At 50.0% G+C, this 18,692-nt stretch overlaps 1 protein-coding gene across 11 annotated transcripts in view; it reads left to right on the top strand.

Annotated features, from left to right (window-relative positions):
- The window catches only part of DNM2 (dynamin 2), an 88,303-nt gene that overhangs the window by 42,284 nt on the left and 27,327 nt on the right, over window positions 1-18,692 (top strand). For all 11 annotated transcript variants that reach the window (XM_072787248.1, XM_072787246.1, XM_072787247.1 and 8 more), the window contains exons 3-9: window positions 1,774-1,923; window positions 3,269-3,472; window positions 5,962-6,060; window positions 9,780-9,940; window positions 13,495-13,637; window positions 16,742-16,877; window positions 18,155-18,222. In XM_072787248.1, coding sequence (XP_072643349.1) covers window positions 1,774-1,923; window positions 3,269-3,472; window positions 5,962-6,060; window positions 9,780-9,940; window positions 13,495-13,637; window positions 16,742-16,877; window positions 18,155-18,222 — 961 coding nt within the window. The remainder of the gene's footprint in view (window positions 1-1,773; window positions 1,924-3,268; window positions 3,473-5,961; window positions 6,061-9,779; window positions 9,941-13,494; window positions 13,638-16,741; window positions 16,878-18,154; window positions 18,223-18,692) is intronic.

The following is an 18,692-nucleotide window of genomic DNA, read 5'->3' as shown; positions in this document are numbered from 1 at the left end:
CCATTTTTGGAGGCTGCTGCCGGAAGAGCAGCCAAGCGTTTCCTCTTGTCCCTGTGGAGGGCTAGAGCATGACTGTCCTTGGGAACTGGGTCAGCTGATGGGGGTGGGGTGGGGTTGCCAATGCTGGTGTCCTTGTTGCCCCTGGCCCCCAGCAGCCAGTGCCCACAGTAGAGGGGGTACTTGGTGATCTGAGCCCACAGAGTTCTCCCTCGTCCCCGAAGCAGAAGTTCTGAGAGGTCAAGAGCCTGCCGGCGGCCTCACACAGAGGCCATGTGACTTGAGAGCCACTACCTAGAGACAGATGATCTGAACTCCAAATCCCAGCTCCACCGCTAAGCTTGGGCCAAGTCAGTTCCTGCCTCTGGGCCTCGGGTTCCTCATCTGTGATACAGATGCCTTCTGCTAAGGAACTGCTAAGTGAGCTAAGGTGCTCACTATCCAGGGGCAATGGGACCACACACTTGGCTGGAGCCAGTGGGGGTTCAATGTTGGCCATGGTTGGTTAGGTCTCGGTGATGAGATGATGAACCTCTTCTCACTCATTTCATTCTGCCTCACTCTGTCCGAGCGGAGGTTCTAGAGCTGCTGGGCTTTCTTCTTTCCGGCTCCATCTCTATCCTTTCTTTTGAGGCAGCTGATGGTATGTCTGTGCTGGGTTTGTATAGCCAGGTCTCCTCCTGGTGGACATCGAGGCAATTTCTAGTTCTCTACTCTTAGAGATGACGCGGCTGTAGGCATCTCTGCCTCTCTGTAGTGGTCCAGTTCTTTGGGCTGTCTGCCAGTGTGACTCACTTCCGGCTTCTTTTTAGCATTACCGTAGAACTGTGGTCTCTGAGCCTTCGAGGTCTTCCCTCCCCAACATTTACCACGAAGATTGGAACATGGAAAAGTTGAAGGATTACACACCTGTAGGCTCAGTACCTACATCTGAGGATGAACATATTTTATTCCTGCTCTTTCCCATATCTGATGGGCCCAGCTCTGATTGTTAGTCACTCATTTCCCTGCATCTCGGCATCAGTACCGCTTTCAGACACTCCAGGGCCCAGAAGGCGTGAAGAGGCCTCCTCTGTCCCCTTGAGGCCCTGCCCGGAAAGCAGTTCTCCTGAGGGGTTTGTGTCTAGGTGGGGGGCCCTGTAAACAGCCAGGAGGTGAGGAGATAGTGAGACGGGCTCTAGTGAGGCCAGCAGTGGCGCCCTGTTCTCTACACTGTGCAGGCGACTTGGGGAGGAAGGGCACATGGGCCCCATAGACTCGGGTCTGGGATCGTGGCCAGCCAGAGAGTGCTGGCAGCTCAGGATCCCACCGGGACGGCGGCTTGCATCTCTTTTGTCTGACCCACAGCAAGGGGGGTTTACATCCTGACTCTGGACTCAGTGACACCAAAGCAGCAGCCTCCTCACATGTACACCGCCTGCTGTCTGGTGACGCGTGCTGGTATTATTTCCCCTCTGTCCTGTTTGTCCAAAAGTAACGAGCACTGGTTACACCCACCTGTTGGGTTTTTGGTTTTGTTTTTTGCATAGTGTGTCATGACATGTAGTTTTGCAAATACTTCAGGAGAGTTTCCGTTCCTTGAGGAATTAATTCCCCGATGTCTAGAAATGTTTACTGTGAGGATGAATCTGTTGTTCCCCAAATTCCTGGAGCCACGGTGACCAATTTTTCACTTTCTCTGCTTGACGAGGCACCGGTCTCCGAAGACCATTGGCTGCCCATCCACAGCAAAGCTGCTTCTCTTTCTCATCCTGAGCATCTTTCTTCCTTTTTCAGAATATGCTGAATTTTTGCACTGTAAGTCCAAAAAGTTTACCGACTTTGATGAAGTCCGGCAAGAGATCGAAGCGGAAACCGACAGGGTCACGGGCACCAACAAAGGCATCTCCCCAGTGCCCATCAACCTGCGCGTCTACTCGCCCCACGGTAGGCAACACAGGCACAGGCCCTCTGGGTGTCGGGGCAGAGGGAAGGCGACTGGCCCACTCATGGTTGGGGTCTGCTGTGCCCTCACAAAAAAATAGGACCCCTTCCATTTTTCTTTATGCACACAGTCCTCTTGATCTCTGTCTTTCCATGTTTTGATCAGAACGTGGTATTGAGAAATCAGCCTCAGCTCTAAGGAAATATAGATTGCTGGGAAGGCTGTTGGGAGGGATGGGGACCAGGGCAAACCACATGTGTAGGCCTGAGTGGAAGGGGTGGCGGTGGTATGGCTCCCAGGTGATGGCAGCCATGTAAGGACACCGGCCCAGGGCAACCAAGTCTTCTGGCCCTTGCAGAGGACCCAGACAGCCAGTCTTCTCTGCAGAATGTCGTGATTTTAGAACTCCCATCATTTACTCAGAGCAACCTGCCATCATGTGCCAACCACTTCTGGCCCTGGGGCATGGATTGTTAACTCAATGCTAACTCAGACAGCATTTGGGGAATATTCCAGCAGACTCTTAACTCCTCAGTGTGAGTTCTTAGAGATGAGTTTTTAAATTGATTTATTTTTAAGTAAATGATGACTGTATCTGGTGCAAAAATTCAAAAATTATGAAAGGGTATAGAACAAAAACTTACCTGCCTTCAATATTACAAACATTTTATATTCTGATGCCTGAATTAGTAATTATGAATGTGTATGTGTGTATATCACACTGTGTATTTCACCACTTTTACTCAAATGGTAATAATAGAAATAATAGAAAATGTGTCTTTGTATGAGTACATGTCAGAGTGTGTCTCTTATTGGATTATCATCTTTTTGTTTTCATGGTAAACATTGTAAACAGTAGCCTTTGGTCATGGCTGAATTGATGGACTGCAATTTAGCCACTGAGGGCAGTTCTAGCCTACCAGTGCAAATGTCCTGATTTAAAACTATCGGGATCCCTGGGTGGCTCAGTGGTTTAGCGCCTGCCTTTGGCCCAGGGCGCGATCCTGGAGTCCTGGGATCGAGTCCCGCGTCGGGCTCCCGGCATGGAGACTGCTTCTCCCTCTGCCTGTGTCTCTGCCTCTCTCTCTCTCCGTCTATCATGAATAAATAAATAAAATCTTAAAAAATAATAATAATAAAACTATCACTGCAATAAAGAGAGGCTGTGTGTAGGAGGGGGCCCTAGAAGAGGAGCTATTGGATCTGAAGGTATGATCTGGCTGGAGGTCAGGAGGAACCCTGAGGCCTGAGCCCCAGCACGTTGGGAAGTGGGCTGAGTAGCTTTGGGGCAGTTCGTGCCTCCCCTCTTCTGTCTCTGATGACCTTTCCTTCTGGTTTCCCTCTCAGTGTTGAACCTGACCCTCATCGACCTCCCGGGTATCACCAAGGTGCCTGTGGGGGACCAGCCCCCAGATATCGAGTACCAGATCAAGGACATGATCCTGCAGTTCATTAGCCGGGAGAGCAGCCTCATCCTCGCCGTCACCCCTGCCAACATGGACCTAGCCAACTCGGACGCCCTCAAGCTGGCCAAGGAGGTCGACCCACAAGGTAACACATTGAGCCCTAGAGTAGGAGGGCTTCCCCTTCTGAGGGCCTGGGAGTGTGGCAGCTTGCCCAGAATCCTTGATTCCAAGTCACTGGTGTTCTCTTTGGTGTGTAACCCCTAGGCAGAGGCCCTTCTGGGATACAGCTTTTCCCTTAGGGGCCAGCAGTGCTGGAGGACTGCCCCTAGGAGGCTGTTGTGTGGCAGTTGGGCATCTCCTCAGCTTGGGCTCCCCCTCTGTCAAAATGGCAACAGCAATCCTGGCCTATAGAGCTGCTGAGAGGACTAGATGTCCCTCTAACTGCTTAGGGGCCAGGCAGAGAAAGTCAAAGGATGATGAGTTAATAAAGCCAGATGGGGCAGTAGGGAGTAGTGGGGACTTTGGTGTCTCTGGCTCCAGGTATTCTGGGTCAAATTTTTCCTTGGGTCATTTATTAAATGTCAGTTAAGTACCTGCTATGTGCCAGGCTCTGTTTGGTCCTTGGGGACCTGCAGGGGACAAAATCGACAGGGTCCCTGCTACTGGGAAGTTGATGTTTCAATAGGGGAGACAGAAGACAAAAAGAATATAAGCAGGTGGGACAGTTTCAGCCAGAGGTAAGCACTGGAGGAAAGTCCCACCCTTGGAGAGAGGCTGGAGTGCAAGGGGGGTCAGAGGCCTCTGAAGATGTGATGTTACAGGCAAGATCAGAATGATGAGTGATGAAAGGGGCAAAATCCAGAAAAACGGACAGTGATGCTAAATAGACTGGGCTTGGTTTGAGCCTGGGGTGCCTAGGACATAGCGAGGACTCTGTAGTGGCCAAGGAAGAGCAAGCTGAAGGGAGGGCAGAGGAGGGGAGGGCGAGGTAGGACTGTCCAGGGGACCTTGGTGGCTGCTGTGGGGAGCTGGGTGTCCTGAACGTGTTGGACGTTGTAGAGTGAGACACACACTGAAGTATAGCCTGTATGATGCCCTCTGACTGCCTGATTCCCTGGTTTAGAGGGAGTCAGGGACCAGGGAGGAGCTGGGAAGAGACAGGCTCTGGTACCCTCTTCCTACCTGGCTTCCCGTCCCTGGTTCAGCCTGAGGGCGGCTGGCAAACAGTGGCAGCTGATGGCCCTTTCCAGACTGCGAGCTTTTCAGAGTCCAGGGCTATGTTCTGAGTATCTCTTTGTCCTGCGAAGGACTCTGTCCCCATGGTCATTGCAGGCATGCTCTCCCAGGAGAGGCTGCCCCTACCCGTGCACACACCCTCCCTGGCCTTCTGTGCCCCTCGTTCCTGTGACAGAGATGCCATATAGGCTTGATCAGGTGGTGAGAAAATGGGCATGGGTTCAGTTACACTTGTGAATTTGATGCTGGCTTTTTTTGTCTGGCTTTGAAAGTGTTCATAATGACTACCCCCAAAATGCCACCCATGTAAAATACAGAACCTAAAAAGTGACCGCTCCCCTTCCCCCGCACAGGTTAATGGTGGCCGCACCTGGTAATTAGCCTTCCATAGCTTGTTCTCCTATGTAAACTCTATTTTAAAAAATGGAGCAGTCTTTCCTTATCTTCCTGTAAGGTGTGTGTGTGTCTCCCTGTGTTGTAGGGACACATATACGTAGCATCCACGGAGTTGGCATTGTCGCCTGTTCTTTGTTCTTGAATGTTTGGGTTATTTCTGGTCTTTCATAAATAATGCTCCACTGAAATCTAGCATTTCCAATAGCGTCCAGGCCCCCAGGCCCACCAGTCACATCTCCTACCTCCTTCGGTCTCTCCCCTCCCTGTCTGGCATGGGCTTTGCGAGTATTCATAGCTATGGCCCCTCCAAAAAGGTAATGGCAGCTCACAAGCTCACAGCAGAATGTGAACAAGCAGGGGTGCCAGGGACAGCACAGCTGTCACACCCTTAATGTCCCCCATAGCACCCTCTGGAGATCTCCCTAGGCTTCCTGTGTGTCACATAGGCATACAGACGTTATCACAGAGGGGATCCTTAGGTCTCACAAGGGCAGCTGATCTCTAGGCATGCACTTTCACAAGGAGGGTTCCCTTGATTCTAAGTGACCTAGGGATAGGAGGAATCCGATGATGTGGTTTCCAGAGTGGAATTTTGGCCATTCAGGTGAAAGGTTACCCTAGAAACAGTCGCCATGGGTTTGGATATGATGTTAGGACTTCTCAGGTAACTCAGCACAGCATGGAGACTGACCTGGGATTTGAGTTTCCGTGAGGTTTTTTTCTTAACACTGCGGCAGCAAGACACTGTCGTAGCTCATGGGAGTGACAATGATGGTGGTCAGTATTTACTGATTGAACGTTTGTCACAAGCCAGTTTACCTTCATGGACAACCCTCAGATTGGTGTGGCTGCTTCTTCACCTGACATGAGGGACACCAGGGTCCAGGCAGGTGACGTTATGGCTTCTCCCAGGTCTCACAGCCTGGAAGTAGGGGGCCCCCACCAAGGCTGGCAGCCTGGGTTCCTCCCTTGTGACCTCTTCTGACCTCTGGGGTCTTTCAGGCTTGCGGACCATCGGTGTCATCACCAAGCTCGACCTGATGGATGAAGGCACGGACGCCAGGGACATCCTGGAGAACAAGCTACTCCCCTTGAGAAGAGGTACGGTTGTGCGGGGAGCTGGGGGCCGCAGGGTGCAGTGGCAGGGAGTATATGGGTATGTTAACTATGTTTGTCCTTACTGTTACTGACACCTAGACCGATGCCAGGGAGTATACACAGCTAAGCACCCACAGTTGCCTGTTTCCCCACCACCCAGAGTAACTGGTTTTCCGTATGTATCTTTCTCTTCTGATTTGGACACCTTCCCTTTCCAGTTACACAGTTAACACCTGCTAACTTGGGGAACCTAATGAAGGCCTACAGAAGAAGGAAACCGGAGTCATCCACGGCGCAGCCTTTCCCATTAGCTCATACTTTGTGGTTCTCCTCTCAAAAGATTCCCCAGGATCATAATTTCTTTCTTCTTTTTCAGATTTTATTTATTTGAGAGAGAGAGAGAGTTAGTTGGGGGGCAGAGGGAGAAGGAGAGAAAGAATCCCAAGCAGACTCCCCACTGAGCATGGAGCCCAATGTCAGGCTTGATCCCACAACCCTGAGATCATGACCTGAGCTAAAATCAAGAGTCGGACCGCTTAACCAACTGAGCCACCCAGGCACCCCAGGATTCGTAATTTCTATTAGTCTTCATGCTTTTTATTGTGAACATTTAAAAAAAAATTCTTGAAAGTAGAGAATGAGGAGCCCCCATGGACCCAGCCTTAGTGGTTATCAACACACAGCTAATCTCGAATCTTCGAATGTCCTCCCCTTGTTTGCTTCCTGTGGGATTACAGAGCAAATCCTCAGCATATCATTTTACACATAAATACCTAGGTTTCTGGTTAAACAGCTCCCCCACTAGCCCCCTTTTTCCTCCTGTACCAGTTTTTTTTTTTTTTCTTTTTTTTCCTGTACCAGTTTTTTGTGGAAGAAACCATATCATGTCCCACTCTTGGGATTGGGAATTAGTAATTAAATCTAGATGGAGGCCTGATAAGGTTCAGGTTTAGGATCAAGTTTAGGTCTCCTGATAGGAGTAGTCTAAATATTTTTATTTTCAAAAAATTAGAATAGCAAACATTTATTAAGTGTCTGTTAATGTAGCAGACACTGTTCTGCGCTCCTGATGTATGAGAGTCCATTGAACTTGATGATAATCCAACACGGTGGCTTGATTCCTAACCCTGTATTATGAATGAAGAAACTGAGGCACAGATGGGGTGAATCCCTTACTCCAGCTCACAAAACTAGGGAATGGCAGAGCTGGCTTGGAATGCCAGCTGTCCAGTGTCCTGCCACTTTGTCACCTACTTTTCCATCTCACTTAGCAGAATAGCAGTGTTTCCCCATGATAAGCAAGTGTTCTTCCAGGTGACTTCCAGAGGTCCTACGGGATCCTTTATATGAGACGTGTGGGCTGTTACTCAATCCCTACTTAAGTTGGACACTTAGGTTATTGCTGTTTTTCACTATGGCATGGTGTTAAGTGTCTATATGGGCTTTTACTTATTTTTTTAATCTTCTTTAAGCCATTTTTCAATTGCTTCCCTTTCCTGCCCATTCCTTCCCTTGGGGGATCTGCTGTCAGCTCTAGGTACCTCCTGGCACGTTGGTGTTGCCAGTGCCATTTAGATCTATTGCCCCGAGGGATCTCCTCCTCCACGTATGGGATAGGCATAGGGAGAACATTCAGACCTTGGTTTCCACCTTTCCCCACCTGTAACTAGAGGTGGCCCCAGATCAGGACGGAACATGGTTGGGGGCGAAAAACCCACTTGGCTGCCAGGATCAGGGGTTGAGGAATGAATCTGTGTCATATGTTTAGGAAGGAAGCATTGGTGCTGAAGACAGAAGCATACCCCACGCGTGTCCATGCCCTCTGCCAGGCACTTGGACCCTGTGCTCTTCCCACATGTATTGGGCCTAAATCTTAGTCCCCGAGGGATGCTGTCTGGGCTCTGCATTGGTGCTGGGTGGCTGGATGACACAGGCCTCCTCAGCTTCCTTCCTCGCCTGCCACTCACCATTGTCTGCGCCTGCCCTCCTCTGCCTTCCTGTCTGTTTCCAAGAAAGTCAGCCCTTCCTCTGTACACCAGCTCCCGACTTGTACCCTTGGGCCTCCCTCCCTCCATGTTCTCCTCTTGTCCTGTGGCTTTTGGACTCTCTCCAGCTGCATCCTTTTTCTTGACTTACAAAAGACTCAGAACTCCTAAACTTTTAGGACCCACAATCCCAGCCAGACCACGGTCTCTGCTCTCCGCTGTTGTCCTGCGTACTGTTGTATGGATGGCAGTGAGTTTTGGCCTTACCAGTGTGGGTTCACATCTGGGTTCTCGTGGAGCCGCACTCTGTGGCCTCACCTTGGTTGTTTCCCCTTATCTGCCAAATGGGCATAATGGCCAATATGGAGAGAATGAAAGGTCAGCAGTCCTGCACAAGAGTTGCAGAATAAATGGCTGGTAGGCACCACTCCCCTCCTCCCCAAGGGAACCCTTGATCGCCCCCCACTGAGAGAACTGGTAGAAATGCCTGTCTGCATCCCTTTGGGAGTTTTGCCACCTCTCCTGAATCCATCTCCGACTTGCATCATGTCAACAGCGAGGAAGAACAACTATTTATTGCCATGGGTTGGCCAGTCGGCTGAGTTCTTGGTGTCCGTGACACCTCACATACCTGGACTGCTGGGCGCCTTGCATCCACACTCAGGAACCTGCGACTCTTCTGGCTTTTTTTCTTTTTCTTTTCTTTTTTTTTTTTTTTTTTTTCAAGTAGGCTCCATGTCCAGTATGGAGCCCAACACAGGGCTTAAACGCACAACCCTGAGAGCAAGACCTGAGCTGAGATCAAGAGCTGGACACTCAACCAACTGAGCCACCCAGGTGCCCCTGTACTGGCTTTTTGAACACCATCCCCTTTCTCTTCTCTTCCAATCGTTTCATATCCAAATATGGCAGATCTTTTTTTACACTAGCATTTTTATCTTAAATATTATTTTCTAGATTAAAGAACTCAAGAGTGGTACTTACAGCCATTTGTGAAAGAGGTTGCCCAGCCCCAGATGCAGGTCCCATTTCTCATGTAGCCATAGCTACCATTTTCTTGGGTCTGATTCAGAAAATTTTTAACCCAAATATAGTCATCTCTAGAAAGCACCCATGTTGTCTTTAAGTACTTCCAGTGTCACAGTGTATGTGTAGATCCATGAACCCTGGAGGATTACTTTGGGCAGGCAGCCAACTTTGTTTCTTTGCCCACCGTGGCCATTGAGTGACTGAGCTTCCCTCTTGTTGGCTCCAAAGCATTAGCCATCATTTGCTACCTGTCCGTCGTGTGTCGTTTAGACTTGTTCTGTTCTATTCCATTCATCTCTCCGGACATACAGGCCCCAATGTATCCAACCCTTTCGAACGTAACAGCTTAAGAACAGGTTTTTAATACCTGGCAAGATGAGCTGGTCCCTCTTGCCCTTCTTTTTTGAGATGATTTTCTTGTCTCTAAAGCTCAGTTTGTGGGTTTTGTCTTCTCCAGAGCTTTCCTCTGCCCCCCCACCTCCCACTGGGTCTCACACCCCTCCTTTCTCCAAACACTTATGTTACTTTTCAGGAGCACACCGTGCATTTATATTTTCTGCCTTTCCAAGGAACGGGTTTGGCTTGTGGCCTGGTCTGTGAGTGATTCCTGGGACAGGGTCCGTGTCTGTGCCTGCCTGGGCCACAGTGGCCGTCTGTGCATTTCGGCTCACCTGGCACTGCCCCTGCCCTGACCCTCTCTCCCCGCAGGCTACATTGGCGTGGTGAACCGCAGCCAGAAGGACATCGAGGGCAAGAAGGACATCCGTGCGGCCCTGGCGGCCGAGAGGAAGTTCTTCCTCTCCCACCCAGCCTACCGGCACATGGCCGACCGCATGGGCACCCCGCACCTGCAGAAGACCCTGAATCAGGTACGGCCAGGGTTTTGTGCAGGTGCGGCCCACCACAATACTGGCCTTGGTCTAGAGCCGGCACATGTTTCAGCAAAATGGGTTCAGTCCACACTGGATTCAGGGCCTGGTGAAGGGTGGGTGTTCATAGAGTCGCTAGCAGGGCTTTTATTACATTGCCGTTATTGTTGCTATTATTTCAATTATAATTAAATACTTGGAATTATCTAATCAACGTACCCAGAAGTTTTCATGCAGTTCCTGATATCGGTGACCTGGGTGATAACTGCCTGGCCTGCACTAAAGCAGGGTGGCCAGGAGGACCGGACAGGACCTCGGTAGGAGAGCTGTGGGGCCTGACCTCTGGGGGTCCAAAGCCCAGCTCAGCCTCTGAGCCTTTGTCCCCTGTGTATCATCTGGGAACTGTCACCATCCCTGCCCCCTAGGGCTGTGGTATCCACCAAGTACCCAGTCCACCTGCCGTGTGAAGCACAGCAGGCATCCAGTGGCAGCCACTGCACTGTAAGCATTGTTTTCCTACTATTCTTTTTTTTTTTTTTTAAGATTTTATTTATTTATCTGACAGATCACAAGCAAGGGAAGCAGCAGAGGGAGAGGGAGAAGCAGGCTTCCCTCACTGAGCAGGGAGCCTGACACAGGGCTCGATCCCAGGACCCTGGGACCACTACCTGAACCAAAGGCAGACGCTCAACCACTGAGCCACTCAGGCGCTCCTTTACAGGGAATAAATTCACAGGGTTCATAAACAACGAGCCTGCAATGAGGCGCCCCCATCTGCCCCCCTTCCACCTGCAGGGCACTGTTATTCGCCTTGTCTGCATTTTCTGTCCATAGAAGCAAAAAGGACCTTCGAGAATCACAGTTCTCCCTTTCTTACCATAAATGATGACATAGTCATGGATGCCACACACACACACACACACACACACACACACACACACACACACCAGGTCAGCACCATCTCTTGGAGCACTGGGCATATAGAAAGGAACCCTTCCTCATTCTTTTCTGTGGCTGTGTAATAGTTTCTGAACACATGAGTTGCAGGCTGTCCAGCCAGGCTCTTTAATTTTTTTTTTTTTTCATTTATTTATGATAGTCACACAGAGAGAGAGAGAGGCAGAGACATAGGCAGAGGGAGAAGCAGGCTCCATGCACCGGGAGCCTGATGTGGGATTCGATCCCGGGTCTCCAGGATCGCGCCCTGGGCCAAAGGCAGGCGCTAAACCGCTGCGCCACCCAGGGATCCCAGCCAGGCTCTTTAGAGAGTGACCGAGATGGTTTCTCATCTTCCTGGTCTGTAAAGGTTGCTGTTAATGTTAATAACATCATTTTGCTCATGTGGGGATTTCTCTGGAGAGTCAAATCCCTGATGGTGGCAGTTATGTAGCCACACTGTAACAGGCAGTGTCTGTCCTTAAGGCCGGTCCTGTTTTGTCCATCTGAGTTGCAAGATGTTCCCTCTGGATACTTTATGGCAGCTTCCTGGAAGGTGGAGGGCTTCAGAGGGAGAGTGGATGTCCTTCCTTTAGGCAGTCCATGGGGGCACAGTGGCAACGGGAGAGCAGAGCTCCATCCTTGGGGAAGGCGTATTTCTAAAAAATTTTTTTTAAGATTTTATTTATTTATTCATGAGAGACACAGAGAGAGACAGAGACACATGCAGAGGGAGAAGCAGGCTCCATGCAGGGAGCCTGATGCGGGACTCGATCCCGGGACTCCAGGATCACGCCCTGGGCCAAAGGCAGGCGCTAAACCGCTGAGCCACCCAGGGATCCCTGGAAGACGTATTTCTAATGTGGGAGTACAGACTCGAAATGGGTCCCCAGATAAATTCACAATCAAGCGTTAGGTAGTGGGGGAGGGGGGCAACCAGGGAAAGCTGGTGCAGAGCAGGGAGGCAGAGAAGGCAGCTGAGGGGAGCAAAGAGGACAGTAAGTGTCCAGTGGGAGGAAGCGGTTGGCCTGGGTGGACGGAGAGGAAGGGAAGTAAAACTGCCCTGCAGGTGGCATGGGCCTCCTCTGAGGGCTGGCAAGCACGCAAGGGGCCTAGCTGGCTTTTCCACGGGCCTGGCTCTGCCTCATGGCACTTCCTAGAGCTGTGCCCACCCTCCACCCCACATAATGAGGTGCTCTAAGTGCTCTAGGATGCTGTTGGATGCTGGAGTGAAGGGCTGCAGAGCATGTAGCCTCCACGTCCCCTTAAAAGCCTGTAGCTCCCACAGAGGGGTCTGTGGGCCACCCACTGGGATGAGGTCAGATTCATATAAGAGTGTGGCGAGCTGGAGTGTGAGGCTCCCTTACACCTTTTTTCTAGCTTGATGGTTACTTTATAAATTCTCTGTTGCAGGAGAGATGGCAGCAAGTGCTCCTTTTCACTCTTAGAGTATTAGCTGCATTTATAAGCTTCTGTTTTGTTCCCTCTGTCCCTCCTTCTCTCTCTGTTATATAGTAAAAGATAAAGTCGTACAGTCCAAATATAGTGAATATTCCAATTCCTCCCATCTGGTGGTGGATCCCTTCTCTAGAGGTGGCCAGAGTCACTGCAACTGGGCTTCCTTGTAGAGATACTCAGGGCCTGGAGAGGCCACTGTATCTGTATCATGCTCCCTCACTGCCTTCCTCTCCCTCCTCCCCATTTCCTCCCTCTGCCTTCTCCCCATCCTTCTCCCTCCTCCCCATCCTCTCTCCTCCCCACCTCCCTCCTCCTAATCTTTCTCCCTGTCCCCTTCCCTTTATCTTGCCTTCCCTTTCTTCTTTCCCTGCCTTAACAGCAGTATATTTACTATTCTCTCTCACTTTTTCTCTCACCAGCTATCCTGAGACTTATTCTCTAACATTTTCTGCAGTGCTGCTTCCTTTTACAGTTTGTGAATAATGAACGAATCCACCTGACTCCACAGCTAGAGAGGAGGGGGGTGGCCACAGAGAGCGGTCCCCTTCCCATTCACCTGCTCCGTTCTGGCCTCCTCCTGCATTTGTTTCCTGTGGAGCTTCTCTCTCTCTTTGTGCAACTAAAAATAGCATTCTTACTTTCTCCCAGTCTTTCACAGAAGGGAGCAAATGCTATGTACGTTCCTTTCATTGGGGAGCTGATTCTGTCTTAGTCTATAGGGTCTGTCTCCATGTCTCTACATCTGCCTGTTGTTCCGTGGCCCATGTGGACCGTCCCCTGCTGGCCAGTCCGTCGGTGCATCGGTCCTTCGGTGGCCTCCTGGGTGTCTCGCCAGAGCACTTGTGGGAGGCTGTTTTGAGTCAGCATATGTGTCGTGTGTACCCTGTGTCACGGACGCCCTGGTTGTCCACCCTACGAAAGCACAGTGGGCCGCTCACGGCATCTTGCTGCTGTGGGCAGCACATGCCAGCTCTCCTTGCCCCACGCACTAGTGGGACTCCAGCTGGATATTTCTCTTGCTTTCTATTTGAGACTGGGGGCAGTGCTGGGCTCAGGGGGGAGCATCTCAGCATCAGCCCTTTGCAGGTGCAACAGGTTAGCAGCCCCTTTGCAGCATCTCGCCTGCTAACCTCTGCTCTCTGGCCTCTCTCCTCCTGCAGCAACTGACCAACCACATCAGGGAGTCCCTGCCAGCCTTGCGGAGCAAGCTGCAGAGCCAGCTGCTGTCCCTCGAGAAGGAGGTGGAGGAGTACAAGAACTTCCGGCCCGATGACCCCACCCGCAAAACCAAAGCCCTGTTGCAGTATGTGTTCCCCTGAAAGCCCAACCCAGCTCTCCAGAGCCTCTGCCCAGCCACAGGGTCCCAGGTCCAGGCTGGGTGGCAATCCTCATTTGTCTCTCTGTTCACTTAGCCTAACATTTGTGGAGAGCCTCCTGTGTGCCAGGTCTGTCCTGAGCGCTGGGGTCCCCACAGTGAATGGAGCAGACAGCCAGCCCTGCCGTATGTGCTTAGAAAGGGGAAGGGGGAGGGATGGGACAGAAAATAAGCAAATAAGAAAACATGTAAAAAAAAAAAAAAAAAAGAAAGAAAGAAAGAAAACATGTAGTGCATTAATTTTTTAAATTTTTTTATTTATTTATGATAGTCACAGAGAGAGAGAGAGAGAGGCAGAGACGCAGGCAGAGAGAGAAGCAGGCTCCATGCACCGGGAGCCCGATGTGGGATTCGATCCTGGGTCTCCAGGATCGCGCCCTGGGCCAAAGGCAGGTGCCAAACCGCTGCGCCACCCAGGGATCCCCATGTAGTGCATTAAATGGCAAAATATTAACGTGGGGAAGGGGCTAGGGTGCTGGCATGAGCCTGAGGGGTGCCATTTAAAATAGAGTGGTCAAGAAGGCTGCCCTGAGACAGTGAGTCAGGCAAAGACCTGAAGAGGTCAAGGATAGGGCCCAGCCAGTGCAAAAGCCCTGAGGCAGGACTGCCCTACAGTGTTGGAGGAGGCTCTATGACAGAATGAGTGAGGGACAGAGTGGAGGAGGGGAGGGCAGGGAGGGGACAGAACCGATCATTCAGGTGTTTGTGGGCCACAGGGAGAAATTAGGCTTTTGCTCTGAGTAAGATGGGAGCCATGGAGAGTTCTGAGCAGAGGAGGGATGGCCTGATGGAGGAATCACAGGTGCCCTTTGGTGGCTGTGGAGAGGCCAGACATGGGGAACAGGAGTGGGAGCTTAGCCCTGTGTCAGTCAGCTCTTTCTGCTCTCTCTTGGAATTCTCCCCCTGAGTTGGTGCTCACTGTCCCAATTCAGAGCTCTGGGGCATTCATCACAGCTGCGCTGCTATGAGGTAGGGAATATGTGTCCCCACGATCCCAGGTTCTCTCTCGAGATTTTTTTTGTACTGCCTTTGTACTCCTGGTTTCTGGACTGCAAGGAACCCTGGGCACTTGGCTAGGGTGGGATCCAGAAACTCAGCTATTAAGGTAGACGGTGCTACACATGTGGCTTGTCCCCTGGACACACCAGAAGAACACCACCTGCAATGCCTGTCATAACCCTGCTTTCCCCCTCCCCGCGCACCCCCCGCTATGCAGTACTGCACGGTAGAGGGTACAGGGGTGAGAATGCTTTTATGCTCAAACTTAATTAGTGCTGTTTACTTTTTTTTGTTTTTAAGATTTATTTATTTATCCGGGATCCCTGGGTGGCGCAGCGGTTTGGCGCCTGCCTTTGGCCCAGGGCGCGATCCTGGAGACCCGGGATCAAATCCCACGTCAGGCTCCCGGTGCATGGAGCCTGCTTCTCTCTCTGCCTCTCTCTCTCTCTCTCTCTCTGTGTGTGTGTGTGTGACTATCATGAATAAATTAAAAAAAAAAAAAGATTTATTTATTTATTCATGAGAGACAGAGACACAGGCAGAGGGAGAAGTAGGCTCCATGCAGGGAGCCTGATGTGGGACTGGATCCCAGGACCCCAGGATCACACCCTGGGCCAAAGGCAGGCACTAAACCGCTGAGTCACCCAGGGATCCCCTGCTGTTTACTTCTGTGGGCAAATTGGTTCTTGGGATCTGAGACATTCTGCACCTGCCCTCCCACCAGGTGTTCAGGGAGAAGAACCCTGTTCACTGGCAGCTAAACCCAGCTGCCCCGGCATCTTGTGGGCATCAGCCATGTGTGCCTATGCGAGCTGGACATCCCTGCTAGCGCACTGGGCTTCGTGCTGCTGGCCGAGTAGGGGCAGATCCCTTGATTGCAGCAGCCCCCTTTCAGGGCAGGCTGCACACACAATCTGGGGAGATGAAGGATTTAGAAGTAGGGGCAGAAATACGGATACAGTTAAGGCAGACTGTTGAAGAGGCTAAGGAAGCAACTAGAAATGCTAAGGAAAACCGAACGCTAATAAACACAAGTTCTCTGCAGTTCACGTGGTCACAGTACTAGTCAGCAATATTTAGAGACCTTTTTAAGGGCTGGGCTGGGTTCCAAGGGCCCATGTGTGGTATTGACATATTTCATCACTTCTGTGACCACTTTTTTTTTTTTTTAATTTATTTATGATAGTCACACAGAGAGAGAGAAAGAGGCAGAGACACAGGCAGAGGGAAAAACAGGCTCCATGCACCGGGAGCCCGACGTGGGATTCGATCCCGGGTCTCCAGGATCCCGCCCTGGGCCAAAGGCAGGCACCAAACCGCTGCGCCACCCAGGGATCCCCTATGACCACTTTTTAAAAAGAAAAACAAAAAAAAAAAAAAAAAGAAAAACATTCTAACTGGTCTGAATTCAGAAGTTTTAGGTGAATTACCATTAATTGGCTGCATTGTGTTCTTTCTCTTGAGGGTACAGACTATTGGTGCCCCTTAGGATTGATTTCTTGGAGTTGATAAAAATCTAGAAATTCCTTGAATCCTTTCAATGACCTTGTGTAAGGAGGCAGTTAAGATCAACTCACTATGCAGATGAAGAAACTGAGGCTCAGAGGGACAAAGCTACCCGTCCAAGGCATTATGGCAGTCATTGGTGGAATGCTGGGAAGTGGTGGGAACCAGCAGAAGCCTCCTGAATTGGATGGAGGGGCTATCTTTTCACACACAGTTCTTCCTGTTTAGGACAGAGGTTGCTAAGCTGCTAACCCCCCCCATTCTTGCCATCTGCAAAATGGGAGTTAAAACTACTCCCCGCTACCCAATTCAGTGAATGAATAACTGTAACGGGCCTGTAGAGCGCACCTGGCATGTGGTGATTGTGTGCCATAGGCAGTCCTGTAATTTATTTGTTTTGGTCTATGCATAATTTTTGCCTCCAAAAAAATGAAAAGGAGCATGTAAGCCACAGTTTGCCATAGAACATAATTCTGGAGCTGTGTCAGAACCTTCCCCCTGACTTTTGGGTTTTCCTTTCCTTGTAGGATGGTCCAGCAGTTTGGGGTGGACTTTGAAAAGAGGATCGAAGGCTCTGGAGACCAAGTGGACACGCTGGAGCTCTCTGGGGGCGCCCGAATTAATCGAATCTTCCATGAGCGGTTTCCCTTTGAGCTGGTGAAGGTAGTACTGCCAGGCTGGGCCTCCTACTCTGGTCAAGCACCCTTCAACACAGCCTCAAGGCAGGTCCTCCCAGGCCACAGGGTCTTGAGCTCCTGCCTCTAGGCTTCTGCCTACTGTGGGTAGTAGGTATAGTATAATGGAGGTGGGGGTGCTGGAGGAGGTGTCACCTTCAGGCTTCCTTCACTGAGCAGATAGCTGAGAGACCTGTAGACCAGCAGACCTGTAGGAAAGTTCCATTTTTGCCTTCTGACAAAAAGCAATATACTTTCTTTGCAAAATACATAGAAAACATAGGTAAAATCTTATGGGGAAAATGTGCTCATCATGATAAAGGGGAGAAAAGCAGGTTAAGAAGCTAGCCTGTGCAGCATAGCATATAGACAGTATTTACGACATCCTTCCACATGAAGGATGGGTCTCGATATGTGTCTTTGCCTAAATAGATCTCCCAAGAATATTCATTGGAATGTCAGTTCTGGGATTTGAGATTTTTTTTGTTGTTGTTGTTAATTTGCTTAAAGTTTTACACTTTTCACCATGAACACATATCATTTTTATAAAAACCAGTAAAATTATTTTTAGTGAAAGAACAAAAGCTTAGAGGGATGAAAAACACCCATAATCCTAACACCCACACACAATTCCTGTTTGCACTTTGGTGTTTGCCCTTTCAGGATTATTTCTGTGCAAATGGGTGAGTCCCCAGCATACACAAAAACAGCACATATCCTCATCCATACTTGAAAAACAATTCATGTGTCTTTATACCCTGCTTTTTTCATATGGTGGCCATCTTTCCAAAGCAGTCATATATTTGTTTTGCATTGTTAACGGCAAAATATCTTATCTTATGGATGTTCCATCATACATTGAACCTGCCTCCCATCATTAGATATTTAAGTTGTTTTCACACTTTTTAGCAGTTAAGAATAGTTCTGTGAGCATAGTAATTCTTATTAATTCCTCTAGGTGGGCTTCTAGAACATTTAAAGTCACCTGAAAGTGTAGTTATGTGTTTGGAGGCCCTTGATTGTTACTGCCAAACAAACAGCCTATAAAAAAGTTCATGTGAATTCATGTTCCCTCTGAGAGTGAAAGTGTTCATTTCAAACCATCCTCGCTGAAATTGGGTTTTAATGTTTTTAAAAATTTTGGCCAGTGAAATAGTCTGTCATGTGAAAATAGCCACACACAGGACATAATGTTCCCCTAATCTGCACCTGTTATATGGGTGCCGGAGGTACCTCCTTGCATATGGGTGATTTGTCTGCTTTCAGATGGAGTTTGACGAGAAGGATTTACGGCGTGAGATCAGCTATGCCATTAAGAACATCCACGGAGTCAGGCAAGTTCCCAGGGGAGAGTTGCCACGTTCCTTTCACCTCCACGGCGCCACTGTCCAGGCAGTTGGTCCCCTGTCCCTCTGGGTGCCCTGATTGTGAGGACTTGAGAGGGCTCCTGGGTGGATTTAGTAACATTAAGTCTCTCCCTGTGGGTCTCCAAGGGCATGAGGGCAGGTGTGCTGTCTTGTGTGGATCTGTTGTATGCCACAGGGCAGTTGCCACCCTTAGGTTAAATGTAGGTTAAGCCGCCCAGTCTGTTGGCATGGGTCCTTCTAAGAAAGCTCACTGTAGGTTTGTCCCAGGGGGTTGCGGGGAGCCAGAGGTGAGTCATGATTACAGGAACCCTGCATGCGTCCCCATCGTGGGTTCCCCATGAGACTTTTAGGTCCCCTCCTTTAACCAACAAAATAGTCACTCTGGTTGTCCAGTCTTATATCAACCTTGGGGTCCTTGGGCCATCCTGTGGGTTTCC

Source organism: Canis lupus, chromosome 19 (genome assembly GCF_048164855.1).
Source record: "Canis lupus baileyi chromosome 19, mCanLup2.hap1, whole genome shotgun sequence".
Taxonomy (NCBI): domain Eukaryota; kingdom Metazoa; phylum Chordata; class Mammalia; order Carnivora; family Canidae; genus Canis; species Canis lupus.
Note: the sequence above shows the minus strand (reverse complement) of the source record. Positions and strands in the feature narration are given on the sequence as shown.